The following is a 12,316-nucleotide window of genomic DNA, read 5'->3' on the forward strand; positions in this document are numbered from 1 at the left end:
GTTCTTTCTTGAGAATTTCTTTCTAAAAATCTAAAATGCAAGAATAGATATGACGATTTAGTCATTGTGATTTCGAAGGCTCTCACATCATCTTATTTCAAGAGTCATTGTGTATGTTTTTATCTTACTTAAAAAAGCTTTTTGAATTCTAGTTGTACCGGAGAAAACATGTCGAAATTTTAAACGTTATATATTGAAAAATAATTATCACAGCTAGCCTAAATTTTGTACTTTTACTATTCAAAATATTAAGAATCTACAATCAGTGCCGAAATATATTTAACAATTTTGGGTATTTTAAACGTTTTTCAGAATTATAAGGTCAGGCAAGAATTGCAGTTTCAGTACTTCACTTTGTTTCATTGGATTTTTCGATTTAGGATAGGTTAAATGTTTTCCAAGCTATATTATCAGCCGTATTGGAACACTTTTGAGCTTTTAGATCCTGAGATCCTAAGGTCTTTCTAAGTCTTAAAGTGTAATTTTAAAACTCAGAGTTAAAACTCTCCTTCCGAACTGTATTTCAAAGCACTTAAAAATCACTTGTGGTTTTAAAGTTTTGAGGAAATTCAATTTAATTTCTAATGTTTTTTCAATAATGATAGGAGTTTATCAGCCAATCAAATTGTTGCAATTGATGACGATGCCTTTCCAAACAGTCTCAGCACATTGTGAGTTTGACTGTTAATTTATTTTTCCTTTTTTTATTTTTCATGCATGTAAGCAAATAATGGAAGTCAAAACTACCAATTTTACTGGATTTCATTTTACAAGTTTCGAAAACTTCACGTGAATCTAATTTTACAATGAGCCTGATATTAACTAAATATACCTAGAAAATTTGGAGTGGTTTTCCCGCTAAAGGAAAAGGTTAGATTTGAAAAACACGCAAAAAAACGAGTCTGATAAAATATACTTCTAAGCAAGTCCTGAATAAAGCAATTGTTGCCAATTTAAAGATGACTGATCTGCATCCCAATTCATCTCGTTGTGGAAGTGAACACATAGATTATGTAGCATTATCCAGGTAGTTTAGAGAAATTGAGAGAGAGAGATACAGCATACCTACCGATGAACAGAACAGGCCCTATCTAAGACAGCATTCACTATTTCCTAGGATAAGGAAATCACTGCGCTTACCTGAGTCTGCCAACTCGTGCTCGCGACACCTTGAGCTGCTTCTATTACTCCAACAACTTGGTAAGACAGTGTATCCTCACATGGTCGAACCTGACAAGTATAGCAACATCACCACAAAGCTAGGGTGATATTTCCACAACTGATAACCATGACACTACTGCGCCCCATTAAAGAAATTAATAGCTTTTTATATCATACTCGTTTCAGGTTACTTTCAAGCAACAAGTTCGCATTCACCAATTACAAACCTTTCTTTGGCCTGACTAAATTAGAGTCATTGTTAGTAATGTACTATTTTTTATCTGTTAACTTTTTATTTTTTCTCAACTTTGTATATCTGTTATTCTTTTCTTATGGAGACCACAGTAGCGTAGACAAGGGGGACGCAAAATTTGTGTAGGAGAGCAGATTTTTATGACACTGTAATTATCTATTCATAATATAAAAAGATAATTACTGTTTAGGAAAAATCTGCTCTCCTGCACAAATTTTGCGCCCCCTTGTCTATGCCGCCGGACCAGTTTTCTCAATTACCTTCAAGGAACTAATTTTTGCGGAACCTATTTTTGCAGTGCAAGGGTATTAAACTCGCGTATTTTGCGGAACAAATTTTTGCGGTTGATACCCACTTTTTGCCGAAATTATTTCATATTCCTAGGGGTTTTTAAAGGTTTTTAGTAACAATTGCATTCAGCGGAACTTATTTTCACGGTAGACACCCAAAAATGCGCAAATTAGTTCCAATAAAAAGTTAGTTCCGCGAAAATTAGTTCCCTTAAAAAGTAATGTTCTCTCTCTACACTTACTTTAATCATACAGGAACTTACAAGGGAACAAGATCAAAGTCATTCCTGATGTTGGATTACATGGTTTGGAAAGAATCAAAAATCTGTAAGTATAGAAATAAATTCTACACTCCAATTCTTTTCTCGCACATCAATAGCTCTTAGGCTAAAGAATAAGTGAGTATATTAATCCATTTGCTGTCGGCTGAGCTGGGAGTGAGGGCATAGCGTCAGCCTGGGTTTAGGTCCCAGGCAAAAATTAGGTCCCCCCTGAGTTTTAAGTCCCCCCAAAGATTTATGAATTTTTTGTTAGCCCAGGACTTTTGACCTTAGACACTTTCAAAAAATTGATCCAGTAAAAAAGGGTTTTCCAATGTAAATTGCGTTCAGTTCTAAGTTTAAGATAAAATATTTTGCACATTTTCTATAAAAATGTTGCGCCGCAGACGAAAGTTTTTCAGATTCATGAGGTTCAATTTGAGTAATTGAAGCCAACTATTAAGCTGAATTGTTTTAGCCCCCACGTTAAGTGATGAAATTTTAGCTCCCCCCAACTACATAGGTCCCCCCAAAAAAGTGGTGTACTTCCAGCCCCCTCCTATTTTGGGAAAAATTTAGGGTGTAACCCCCCCCCCAACCAGCAAGGGGAGGCTGACGCTATGGAGGGAGTCTATCCCCTCTTCTATTTGAGCTAGACCTGGGAGGTCGAATGCTGAGGTAGCTCCCAGTAACTTACGGCCTAAATCAAATGACTCAATTTAAGCTACTCATTTGCTGAGTTGGCAGTGACCGAGGATCGAACCCACAACCCTTGGATTGTAAGGCGAATGCTCTACCGAATGAACTACCCGGCCACTGCTAAAGAACCATCATATTTTTTTGGTTCATGTTTGGAACTAAGTCCTGGGTAGTATGGTAGTCAACCATTGTTTGCCAACGTTGATTTCAATATGCTATCAGACACCTAGTTCCGTATTTAGTTTATGACTTATAATATGGCATTTACATTTACTTGCCTTTTCGAATTTCATTGATCAGTGTTCAAACTTCTTCCGTCTCAGACGGATTTCCGTCTTTGTGAGGTAAATAAAGAGGGGTTTCCGACTCAAAATTCCTGTATAATTCTCCGAAATTCCAAGATTATGTCCTAGAATTGCTATATATAGTATATAAATTCTGTTTTCCGTCTCAGACGAAAAACCTCTGATTGTTCTGTGCTTTCATTTTAGGAAACTGAGTGCCAATAAGATAGGACGTCTGAAGAAGATTCATTTCAAAGACATTAAAATCATGACTGAACTGTGAGGAGTAATTTCTATCTTTATCAACTTTATCAGTAAGGAGGATTTTGAACTTTGTATTAGCTCAGTATTATGGTTCTTGGTGAATATGTTCAAATCTCTTGGCTGTTATTGATGTTTATACTGTTTTAAATCAGTGCTGCGAACATAGTCGATGAACTTGACCAAGCATTTAATTTTTATTCTACAAACATGTTTCGAATAATCATCATCAGTGTTATATTAGTTAGTTCTAGAATAAATAAATAAAAATTATATCATTGCGTCACCTTTGGTTCATAAATTACAAAAATCAAACATCTATTTATCCTGTTTTATAGAGATTTTGATAGCAATGACATTGCATTTATTGAAGATGGCACATTTGCAGAAAATAGACCAAGTAAAGTCATCAACTACATGTAAGGTTCTCTGAATTGTCTTTTTTTGGCATTAATCAGGAACTTGAAACTTCTTCTTGATTTTCTTGCTCTACTTATCATTTAACGGTACACTTTTGCTTTACGTCCTAGTAAATTATATGTTTTAGTCTTAGATATATAATCCCCAATATTGTTTTCTTCTACTTCTTTTAGGCTTTTTCGGGTTAACCGCGTGACGCAACTTCCAAAAACGGATTTCTGGAACATGCACATAAATATTTTGTACGTATTCCAACGAAGGGTTAACCAATGTGAAATGCCATTTGTTAAAAGAGAAAAATTTCTCGGCACTGTCATTCAGAGTATAATTTCAGTCAGTCTAGAATTTTCTAGTATAGTTCAGTTTCTTTCAAAGCAAATCCCATACTGAGCTAGCTATAGTGCCACAAGATCCAACTACCTTAGAGAATAAATTTTCATGGGATTCAATTTTGTGGTTCACAGCTCAAAATTTGGAAGTTTCGTGGAATTTAATTTCGCGGTTGAGATAATTTTTTGTTTCGAATATGGCTTATTTTGCCCCAAAAAGACCAATTTTAGAGGTGATTTTTTAAATCCTGAGAATATTCGTGTTTCGCGGAATTTAATTTCGTGGATTTGTCAAAAAACCGCGAAATTAAATTCCGCAAAAAATTCTACCCTTAAGGTATTGTTGTTATGCTAGTGTTATGTTATGTCATCTTTCCTATCGTTTTCCACCAAAACACCGAAAACACCAAAAAGTTGCACCCACTGACCTATAAAGGTATATATAAAGGTCAGTGGTTACACCAAGAAGTTAATAAGATAGGAAAATGACGTAACAGCATATGTAATAGTTATTGGACAGTTGCGAGTACAATTATGAGAAATATTTTACGAGTTCCAAGGTTTTTCCGTACTATATTTTCCGAGCCTTTAGGCGAGGAAAATATACGGAAAATCCGGAACGAGTGAAATATTTTCATATTGTACGAGCAAATGTCTGATAACTGGTTTATCAGTGACCCAAAAAATGCATTTTTTTGTGTTGGAATAAAGCGCAGGGCACTTTTGTAGCAAAGTGACGTTAGATTGTTGCTACCGCTACAATGCAACAACATCTTTTTGTCAATTCATATTTTGTACATGTAAAATACAAGATATATTGTACTCTTCTTAACCAATCAGATTGCAGATGTCTTTTGGATCGTCGATAAAATAATACATCACGAATTATTATTGAAGACAAACATACAAAATAATTATAAGATTTGCCAGGAAGTTAGTTTATGTGCGCTGTTTTTTTAATTTTTTGGTTTTTCAACAGGTCCTTCCAGTTTAATCGTATAACAAAGTTGCATAAAGGTGATTTTAACAATACCAAAGTAGACGATAAAGTGTAAGCTACCTTTTTTTCCTCTACCAATACAAATTTACTTGATTTTTGATGTTGCAATCATCGATTATACTAGCAGATTTTCTTCATGTACTAGTGAAGTGGGTAGAATCAATACTACTCCTAGGGAATTATTGTTTATATTATTTGTAACTTGTATGTATGATTCACTCCACTTTCCTTTTCTCTTCTCAGTGTGCTCTTCCAGAACCGCATTGAAAGAATCGAATCTTACGCTGTTGTGAACCTAAATGCTGTCAATTTGTAAGTCTACTCATCAATGCCTTGGATAATAGATTCTCAATGACCAACTTTTATTACAGTAACACTACATTTAAGGAAGAAATTTTGGTGGAAAGAAAATTTGGCGGATTTGGCCAAAATTCCAAATTTCTATTTTTCGCTATCCGCCAAATTAAATTCTCGCCAAATTTCGTCCCATTTTAGGCTCCAAAATTGGGTTTTCAACAATTTTGCTATCATTTTTGATCCTAAATATCCTGCAACCACCAAATTTGGCTATCCGCCAAATTAAATTCCGTCTGAAAAAAACTTAAATTCCCGCAAAATTTCTTCCTTTAACTTTCTAAATTATTTAGTTCATGCTGAACCACTCAAGCTCATCGTACACTAAAAGCTCCTAATTGATTTGATAAGATTACCAGGAAATCAAACTCACCATCTTGTGTATAGGGGTAAACAAGCATTTTTCTTTTCATTTTTCAGTCAAATAGGAGGCCAACAAGGAAACAATCCGTTGCAAATCATCCAACAATATGCTTTTGTTGATGTCAGAGTTGGTAACGAGCTGTACGTTGTTGTGTTTATCTCCTATAATAAAGTGTTGTCACAATATCTGTTTCAAACTCAGACTTTCATGGTGCTCAGGAACCAATCATCAGGTTGTGTTCATCTGCTTTACCTGGATTTATATTTGAGCTTTACACATTTCCTAGAATTATTTATAGTATAATAGACCTTTTCATGAATTATTTTAAGTGCAACAACTGCTTCGTTTTATCACCATTATTATCATGGTGATCAGGGGGGGGGCATACTAACAGTTGGTACCAGACGAGCTGTGCGTTGTTGTGTTCATCTCCTATAATAAAGAGTTGACACAATATCTGTTTCAAACTCAGAGTTTCATGGTGCTCAGGCACCATTCATATTTGATTTTTTCGAATTTGCAGTTAGTACCTTGTGGGTAACAACTGCTGTAAATGGTGGTGTAATATAAATTTTAACTTAATCAAATGGTACTTTTAGGGTACTAACTGCTATGAGGGGTGGTATGCTATAAATTTCAGGTCAATCAAATGGTACCTTTAGGGTACTAAGTGTAAAAAAGGCTGGTCTTATCCTTATCATCAATAAGCATTTTTCAATGTAGGAACTTTATTTGTTTTACTCTCCAGACTTACCAAATCAGCTTGAATTTCAAATCCCATGTCAAAGACTGCTTGTTTTAAAATTATGTGCAGCTAAATTGCCAGCTTTTTGTTTTTATTAAGTTGTGCATCACTGCAATGTCTTCCTAAGCTTTTCTCCCAGTCTTTCTTTACAAAAGTGATATTTTTTATTTCTGGGGTTTTAGACCTAAATAATGTTGGGTAGACTTGACTTTAAATGTTGGGCCTTGTATCTTTGTATGATATATGTTAGGCTTTGTGTTTATTGTAAATCAAATAGAGAAAAATTACCAAGATTAGTGTCAACCCCAGGGCTGCCCAGGGTACTAACAGGTTTCATATAGTGATTGATATGGCCACTCAAGACCACTAAACAGGGCAGAAGAGGGGTTGGTGTCAACCTGTCAATAGGCAAATGCACTTAGTACTTTTGAGTACTTACTGCTAAGAGGTGGTGGGTATGCTTTCAAATTTTCAATTTTGCAGTTAGTCATCATGATGTCTGGTACCAGCTGCATGACCCCCCCCCTGTGGTGATTATATTCCTAGAGACTATAAAATTTTAGAATAGAATGAACTCCTCTGGGAATCAATTACCATCATAGCAATTTTTTGAAAACGAGGTAAGCGTTGCTCGTAACGTAATTTATGGAAAGGTTTCAACATGTTTTAAGTGGCATGCTCCGAAAAACTCAAAAGCTTTCAGGCAGCCGGACAATTGTTTCCATGAAGGGCCACTAAAAACTAACTTTTCATATTTCAGTGATTTGAGTTACCATTCAGTGACCACATTGGAATCATACTCCTTCAATATTAAAGGCATCCAAGGAACATTGTAAGTACTTCACTTATGCTTAAGAGATTTTTTATACATGCTGCTTTTTGCGTTATGGCGTGATGGGTGAAAAAATCAAGGGATGATTGCTTGGTTTCGACTATTATTTACTTTTGCTTGTATGATGAACAAATTTTGGCGATTTTCTTTTTCACGTCGAGAAAAGATTTGACTTGGAGAACTAAAAGCTGTACGTCGATATTATCGTCAAAGAGTATGGATGTCGTTAAGTTATGTTTGAAATAAAACATCCAGAAAGGAAACAGCAGAGAATTTTTTTTGCGTATCCGTATGTAACAACGCTTTTGTATAATAGTGATGATATCTGACGATGGATATATCGTTTTAAAGTCCAACTGCCATTTAAATTTTATTACCATAATTATAACGTTCTAACTCTCTGTTTCAGATACGTCAATAATGGACAACTTAAAGCTATCGAGACATTTGCTTTCAATCTTGGCCGAACTAATGGAGTAATGTAAGCATTCCTTATAGTTATTTGTCCTAAGGGCTTGCCCATACGTTTGCGTGGCAGTTTTATTGTCAGCAGAGTCAAGAATTGGCTATGGCAAAAAGGTGTACATTTCTTGTGAATGAAGATCAAGCCAGCGTAAAGTAGCCAAAAATAACATTTCTTCTTTCAATGCAGCAACTTGAGCAAGAACAAAATTGAAACCATTGCAAGAAAGATCTTTGTTGATGGAACAACGTTTCGTGATTTGTAAGCCCACTTTTAATATTTTGTAAAATGTTTTCCCCAAAGCTAAATATTGAGATATGATCTTTTACTAATAATTTCTAGGGAAGATTTCGTCTGGCAGTTCCCCAAATGCTTCATGGATACATAAATTTAAATTCTTGAAAAATGGAAAATACTTGAAAATCAGATGAAAGTGGCCGGGTAGCTCAGTCGGTAGAGCATTCGCCATGGAATCTAAGGGTTGTGGTTTCGATCCCCGGTCACCGCGGATGAATAGCTAAGATTGGGTAATCTGATCCAGGCGGTAAGTTACTGGGAGCTGAGAGGTGTGGCGCTCCACCTCAGCATTCGATCGCCCAGGTCTAGCGCAAATAGAAAAGGGGATAGACTCCCCCACTCCCAGCTCCGCCGACAGCCACCAGATAAATATACTTACTTATTTATGAAATTTACGATTAGATGTTTGTATCGTCATATTTTGCTATCATAGGAATTTATACGGAAACAAACTTCGTTCCATTGACGATTATGCTTTCCTGGGTTCTTCAATGACTGGATTACTGTAAGTTAAAAAATGTTCTCTTCTTTTCTAAATCTGAATATTTTCACATTCGTTTGCTTCTTAGCATTAAAGATATCTCAATTTATTCAATCTGAATCTTACTATACTAAATGAGTTTATGAAAAATGTGTCTAACGCAAAATGGTAGCTGGGCTGTTATTCTCCAATTTTGCCAGGGGGCTGATTCGAGTATGAAAGAGGGATTTCGTGCAGTTTTAAGACAAAAATTCTTATTGTTTTTCGAAAAAGCAATCGATGATACGTTGTGGTTTAATTTTATGTTTAAAATTTCATTTTCATCTATGATTGAGCGCGAAAATTAGCACTACCTTCCGATAAAACCCCCGTCCAAAAAAGGATTTGACGTTCGAATCGAAGAAGCCCCTATCGTGACTTTTTTTACGTAATAGATAGCTTCTTGCTTAACCTCGTTAATATTAATATAATTAAATATTAAATTAAAACGTTACAATATATAAATTGCTTAAAATACGTAGAGCTAGGAAATAGAATTCAAAGTTAAATAAAAAATTAAAATCACGACACAAACAAATATAGTGGAAACTGAAAGTACAGTGGCTTTTTAACGAAAATAATTCTGACGTCAATTATTCAAAACACCATGTGACGTAAATTTTCGATCTTTAGAAGGCGTGACACATTCTACGAAAAGGCTGCTGTATTTACGAATTTGAGGTCTACATGACGCACCTTAAAAGATCAAACAATAAAAACTTTGATTTCAAAACAATCATGGGTATATCTGAACTTACGGATCGACTATTTAAACTATATTTTTTGTAACTTTTTCGTAGAAAGTGCCACGCCTTCTAAAGTTCAAAAATTTACGTTACATGGTGTTTTGAATAATTGACGTCAGACAAAAAACCTTGGTTTGACCACTGTACCTTGTAACGGTTTTAATTTGCAGTCGAGTGTAGTATCCGTCACAAAAACGAACGCAATATCGCAATTAGTAAACTTATTGCTGTTAAGTTCCAAATAAACGCCCCCCGAAAAATTTCCAACCCCCCTGGACCTTATTAGGACCCCCCCCTCGTTTATTGTTTTTTAAGAATATTTTCAGCTGTCAAAGAGAAGGCCCCCTTTTTTGCTCTAAATAGCTTGATTTTAGCCTATATTTACCTTATTTTGGGTTTTCAGAAGTACAATTTCCACCCCCCGGCAATTAGGCCCCCGCCCGTTTATTAAAATCTCGAAAATTTTCCACCCCCCCCCCCGTTTATTTGGAACCTAAGAGTAGTAGTTTAACTTGCTTCTTACTTCTTTTTACTTTTTTAGAGATTTTTATCAAAACGAACTGACCATTTTTCCAGCGTCCGCTATCAAAATCTACACTTCTATGAAGCACTTGTAAGTACTAACCCAGCTGGCACACAACGTTGTTTCAACGTTTATCTAAAGTCCACAACGTCCATATAATGTTAGATGGACGTTAAAACAACGTTTTGTGCCTGCTGGGAAGAATAATTTCATCCAGAAATTTCGGATCGCCAGCGAGTTTGAGTATTGGTTTGTTAATTATAGTTGTTTTTTCAAGACTTTGGAACAGTATATGGCCCCCAGCGGTTTGCGTGAATAGGCTTTTTCATTTGCGCGAATGCGTGAAAGTAAAAAAAATTGCCTGAATGCGTGAATTTGAAAGCTTTGCGTGAGCAAAAATTGCGTGAATTTGGGGGAAAAAATTTGCATGATTGCGCGAATTGAGGGAGGGCCTCGTTTATGTTTTTGTCCAAAAAGCCCTTCATTATCTTAATAGTACCCACATTTGTAAACCTATCTTTTATAGAAAAATGTCTTCGAATCGTATCGAAGCAATACCCGCAGGATCTTTAGACACCTTGACAAATCTGCAAATATTGTAAGTGTTAAATTAATATATTTAAAATGTTTGACCTGTTTAATGTTTCTACAAATAATATAATTCAATTGGAGTTGCAGAGCCAGATTTGGCAATGTCATCATCCTATTTAACCTAGGAATAGGGAATGGTAAAGTTTTATATAGAAAATGCGAATTTGTGTGAGCTTTAGTGCTTCTGTGGCGGATAAGGTTAAAGATACAGGCAGTAGCGTGTTAGTTTTAAGAAGATCAAGGGTGTCAATAGAAGAAATTAGGATTTTAAAGCTCCGTACTGGGGAAAATAAGGCAAAGATCAAATCAAATTGAGTGAGAAATTTTTCCTATAAGTTTTTATATACATGTTGTGGCTACAAAACTGCTAATTTTGGGGTTCAGAAAAAGGAAAGGTGCACGAGAAACGGTCTTGAAAAATCGAGTGATGGACTCTTCTGCCATCATGCAACTGAATCTAATCTCATCCTAAATTTCTACCTTTTCTGCTTGTAGTGAAATGTGGCAAACAGATCTGAAGAAGATTCCAAACAACCTGTTTATCAACAATGCTAAACTTCAAACAATGTTAGTATATTTGTTTTCCAGAATAGCCATTATTAAAGGGACATAAAAGTAGTAAAATGTAAACATTGCGCAAACCACGTGTCATTAAAGAGAACAATTAGAATCACGTTTCCAAAACAAACTTGTAAAACAATTGAAACAATCAAAATCAGCCATATTTATTTTGACATGTGACATTTGTTTTGATTTTGTATCCCACTGCAAACGGTTTGTTTACAAATTTCGTCAGTACTCTAGTCCCTTTAAACAGTAGATGCGTTTTAGAGATTCCAATCCCCAATATAAGATATTCTTTATTAGAACAACCTAATGAGAAAATGAGGCTTAATTTATTAAACTATATGAGAAATGGCTTGTTACTGATTTTTATAGCTCTTGGTTGACCCTGACAAGTAATATATGGGTTTTCATTTTATTTTCTCATAATATGCCCCCTTGGGACTTCACAGCTAGATTTTGCCCAGCCTGCAAAGCTGGTGAAAATTCTCCATGGAGCCTTGAAGTGGGTAAGGTCATTTTGGCCTAGAGATCCTTGTAAAGTCAATTTTGAAGTTCCTTATTAACAAAAACTAATTGTACCATCTTATAGAATTGAAGAGTAAATCCTGAAAATGGGTTTGTTTGTCTCATTCTATAGCAGCATTAGATAAATAAGTAAACCGTGTTGAGGCGATTCTGAGCTTCATCGTTTGATTCATCTTCTTCTTCTTGTGAAATTAGAAAATTGGAAGACAACAAGATCACCACTTTGGAAGACGATTATTTGAAGATGAAAGGAAACTCTGATCTCAAAGAACTGTAAGATCAAAACTTGTTCTTTTTCTTTTGTTTACCTTGTGGTTATGGCGTTCTAAATCTAAAAGCCGGTCTCCATTTGTGCGCGTTGCAATCGCACTTTTTGGCTTCAATCCTTTTTGCTTGGAAAAAGATTACGTCATAAAAATGTAGCGTGCGCTCGAAAAAAAAGTTGAACACATTTCAACTCAACCGTTACGTCAGATCGCGCCAATGAAGTTGCTTCATTTTTCTTTTGACCAATAGCGCGGAAGCTTTGCTTGAAAAAGTGCGACCGAAGCGCGCGCAAGTGGAGACCGGCCCTAAGGCCTTGCATTGTGGCATTGTGGCGTAAAGAGAAGAGAGGTAAAAAGTAGAATTCTGCTTTTTGCCTTTCAAAAAGGAGGATTTAGAACGCTATGCTTGTGGTATTCATATTCGTATCCTAGCGGTTAAGAATAATGACGTGTCCTTGATCCATCGGTAGTTCTATTATTGATACATACATAACGTAATTTATATCAGGCAGTCGGGCTCGGTAGAATTGATAATCGAAACGGATCGATGAAGGATCGATAAAAGA

At 35.5% G+C, this 12,316-nt stretch overlaps 1 protein-coding gene across 2 annotated transcripts in view; it reads left to right on the plus strand.

Annotated features, from left to right (window-relative positions):
- LOC136805634 (uncharacterized) overlaps positions 1 to 12,316 on the plus strand; it is a 65,222-nt gene that overhangs the window by 12,811 nt on the left and 40,095 nt on the right. For both annotated transcript variants that reach the window (XM_067062210.1, XM_067062211.1), the window contains exons 22-38: positions 606 to 671; positions 1,348 to 1,419; positions 1,960 to 2,031; positions 3,155 to 3,226; positions 3,547 to 3,627; positions 3,802 to 3,870; positions 4,937 to 5,008; positions 5,201 to 5,269; positions 5,732 to 5,815; positions 7,181 to 7,252; positions 7,662 to 7,733; positions 7,905 to 7,976; positions 8,446 to 8,517; positions 9,820 to 9,891; positions 10,328 to 10,399; positions 10,888 to 10,959; positions 11,680 to 11,757. In XM_067062210.1, coding sequence (XP_066918311.1) covers positions 606 to 671; positions 1,348 to 1,419; positions 1,960 to 2,031; positions 3,155 to 3,226; positions 3,547 to 3,627; positions 3,802 to 3,870; positions 4,937 to 5,008; positions 5,201 to 5,269; positions 5,732 to 5,815; positions 7,181 to 7,252; positions 7,662 to 7,733; positions 7,905 to 7,976; positions 8,446 to 8,517; positions 9,820 to 9,891; positions 10,328 to 10,399; positions 10,888 to 10,959; positions 11,680 to 11,757 — 1,239 coding nt within the window. The remainder of the gene's footprint in view (positions 1 to 605; positions 672 to 1,347; positions 1,420 to 1,959; positions 2,032 to 3,154; positions 3,227 to 3,546; positions 3,628 to 3,801; positions 3,871 to 4,936; positions 5,009 to 5,200; positions 5,270 to 5,731; positions 5,816 to 7,180; positions 7,253 to 7,661; positions 7,734 to 7,904; positions 7,977 to 8,445; positions 8,518 to 9,819; positions 9,892 to 10,327; positions 10,400 to 10,887; positions 10,960 to 11,679; positions 11,758 to 12,316) is intronic.

This window comes from Clytia hemisphaerica, unplaced genomic scaffold (genome assembly GCF_902728285.1).
Source record: "Clytia hemisphaerica strain Z4C2 unplaced genomic scaffold, Clytia hemisphaerica genome assembly, whole genome shotgun sequence".
In the NCBI taxonomy this organism is placed as follows: domain Eukaryota; kingdom Metazoa; phylum Cnidaria; class Hydrozoa; order Leptothecata; family Clytiidae; genus Clytia; species Clytia hemisphaerica.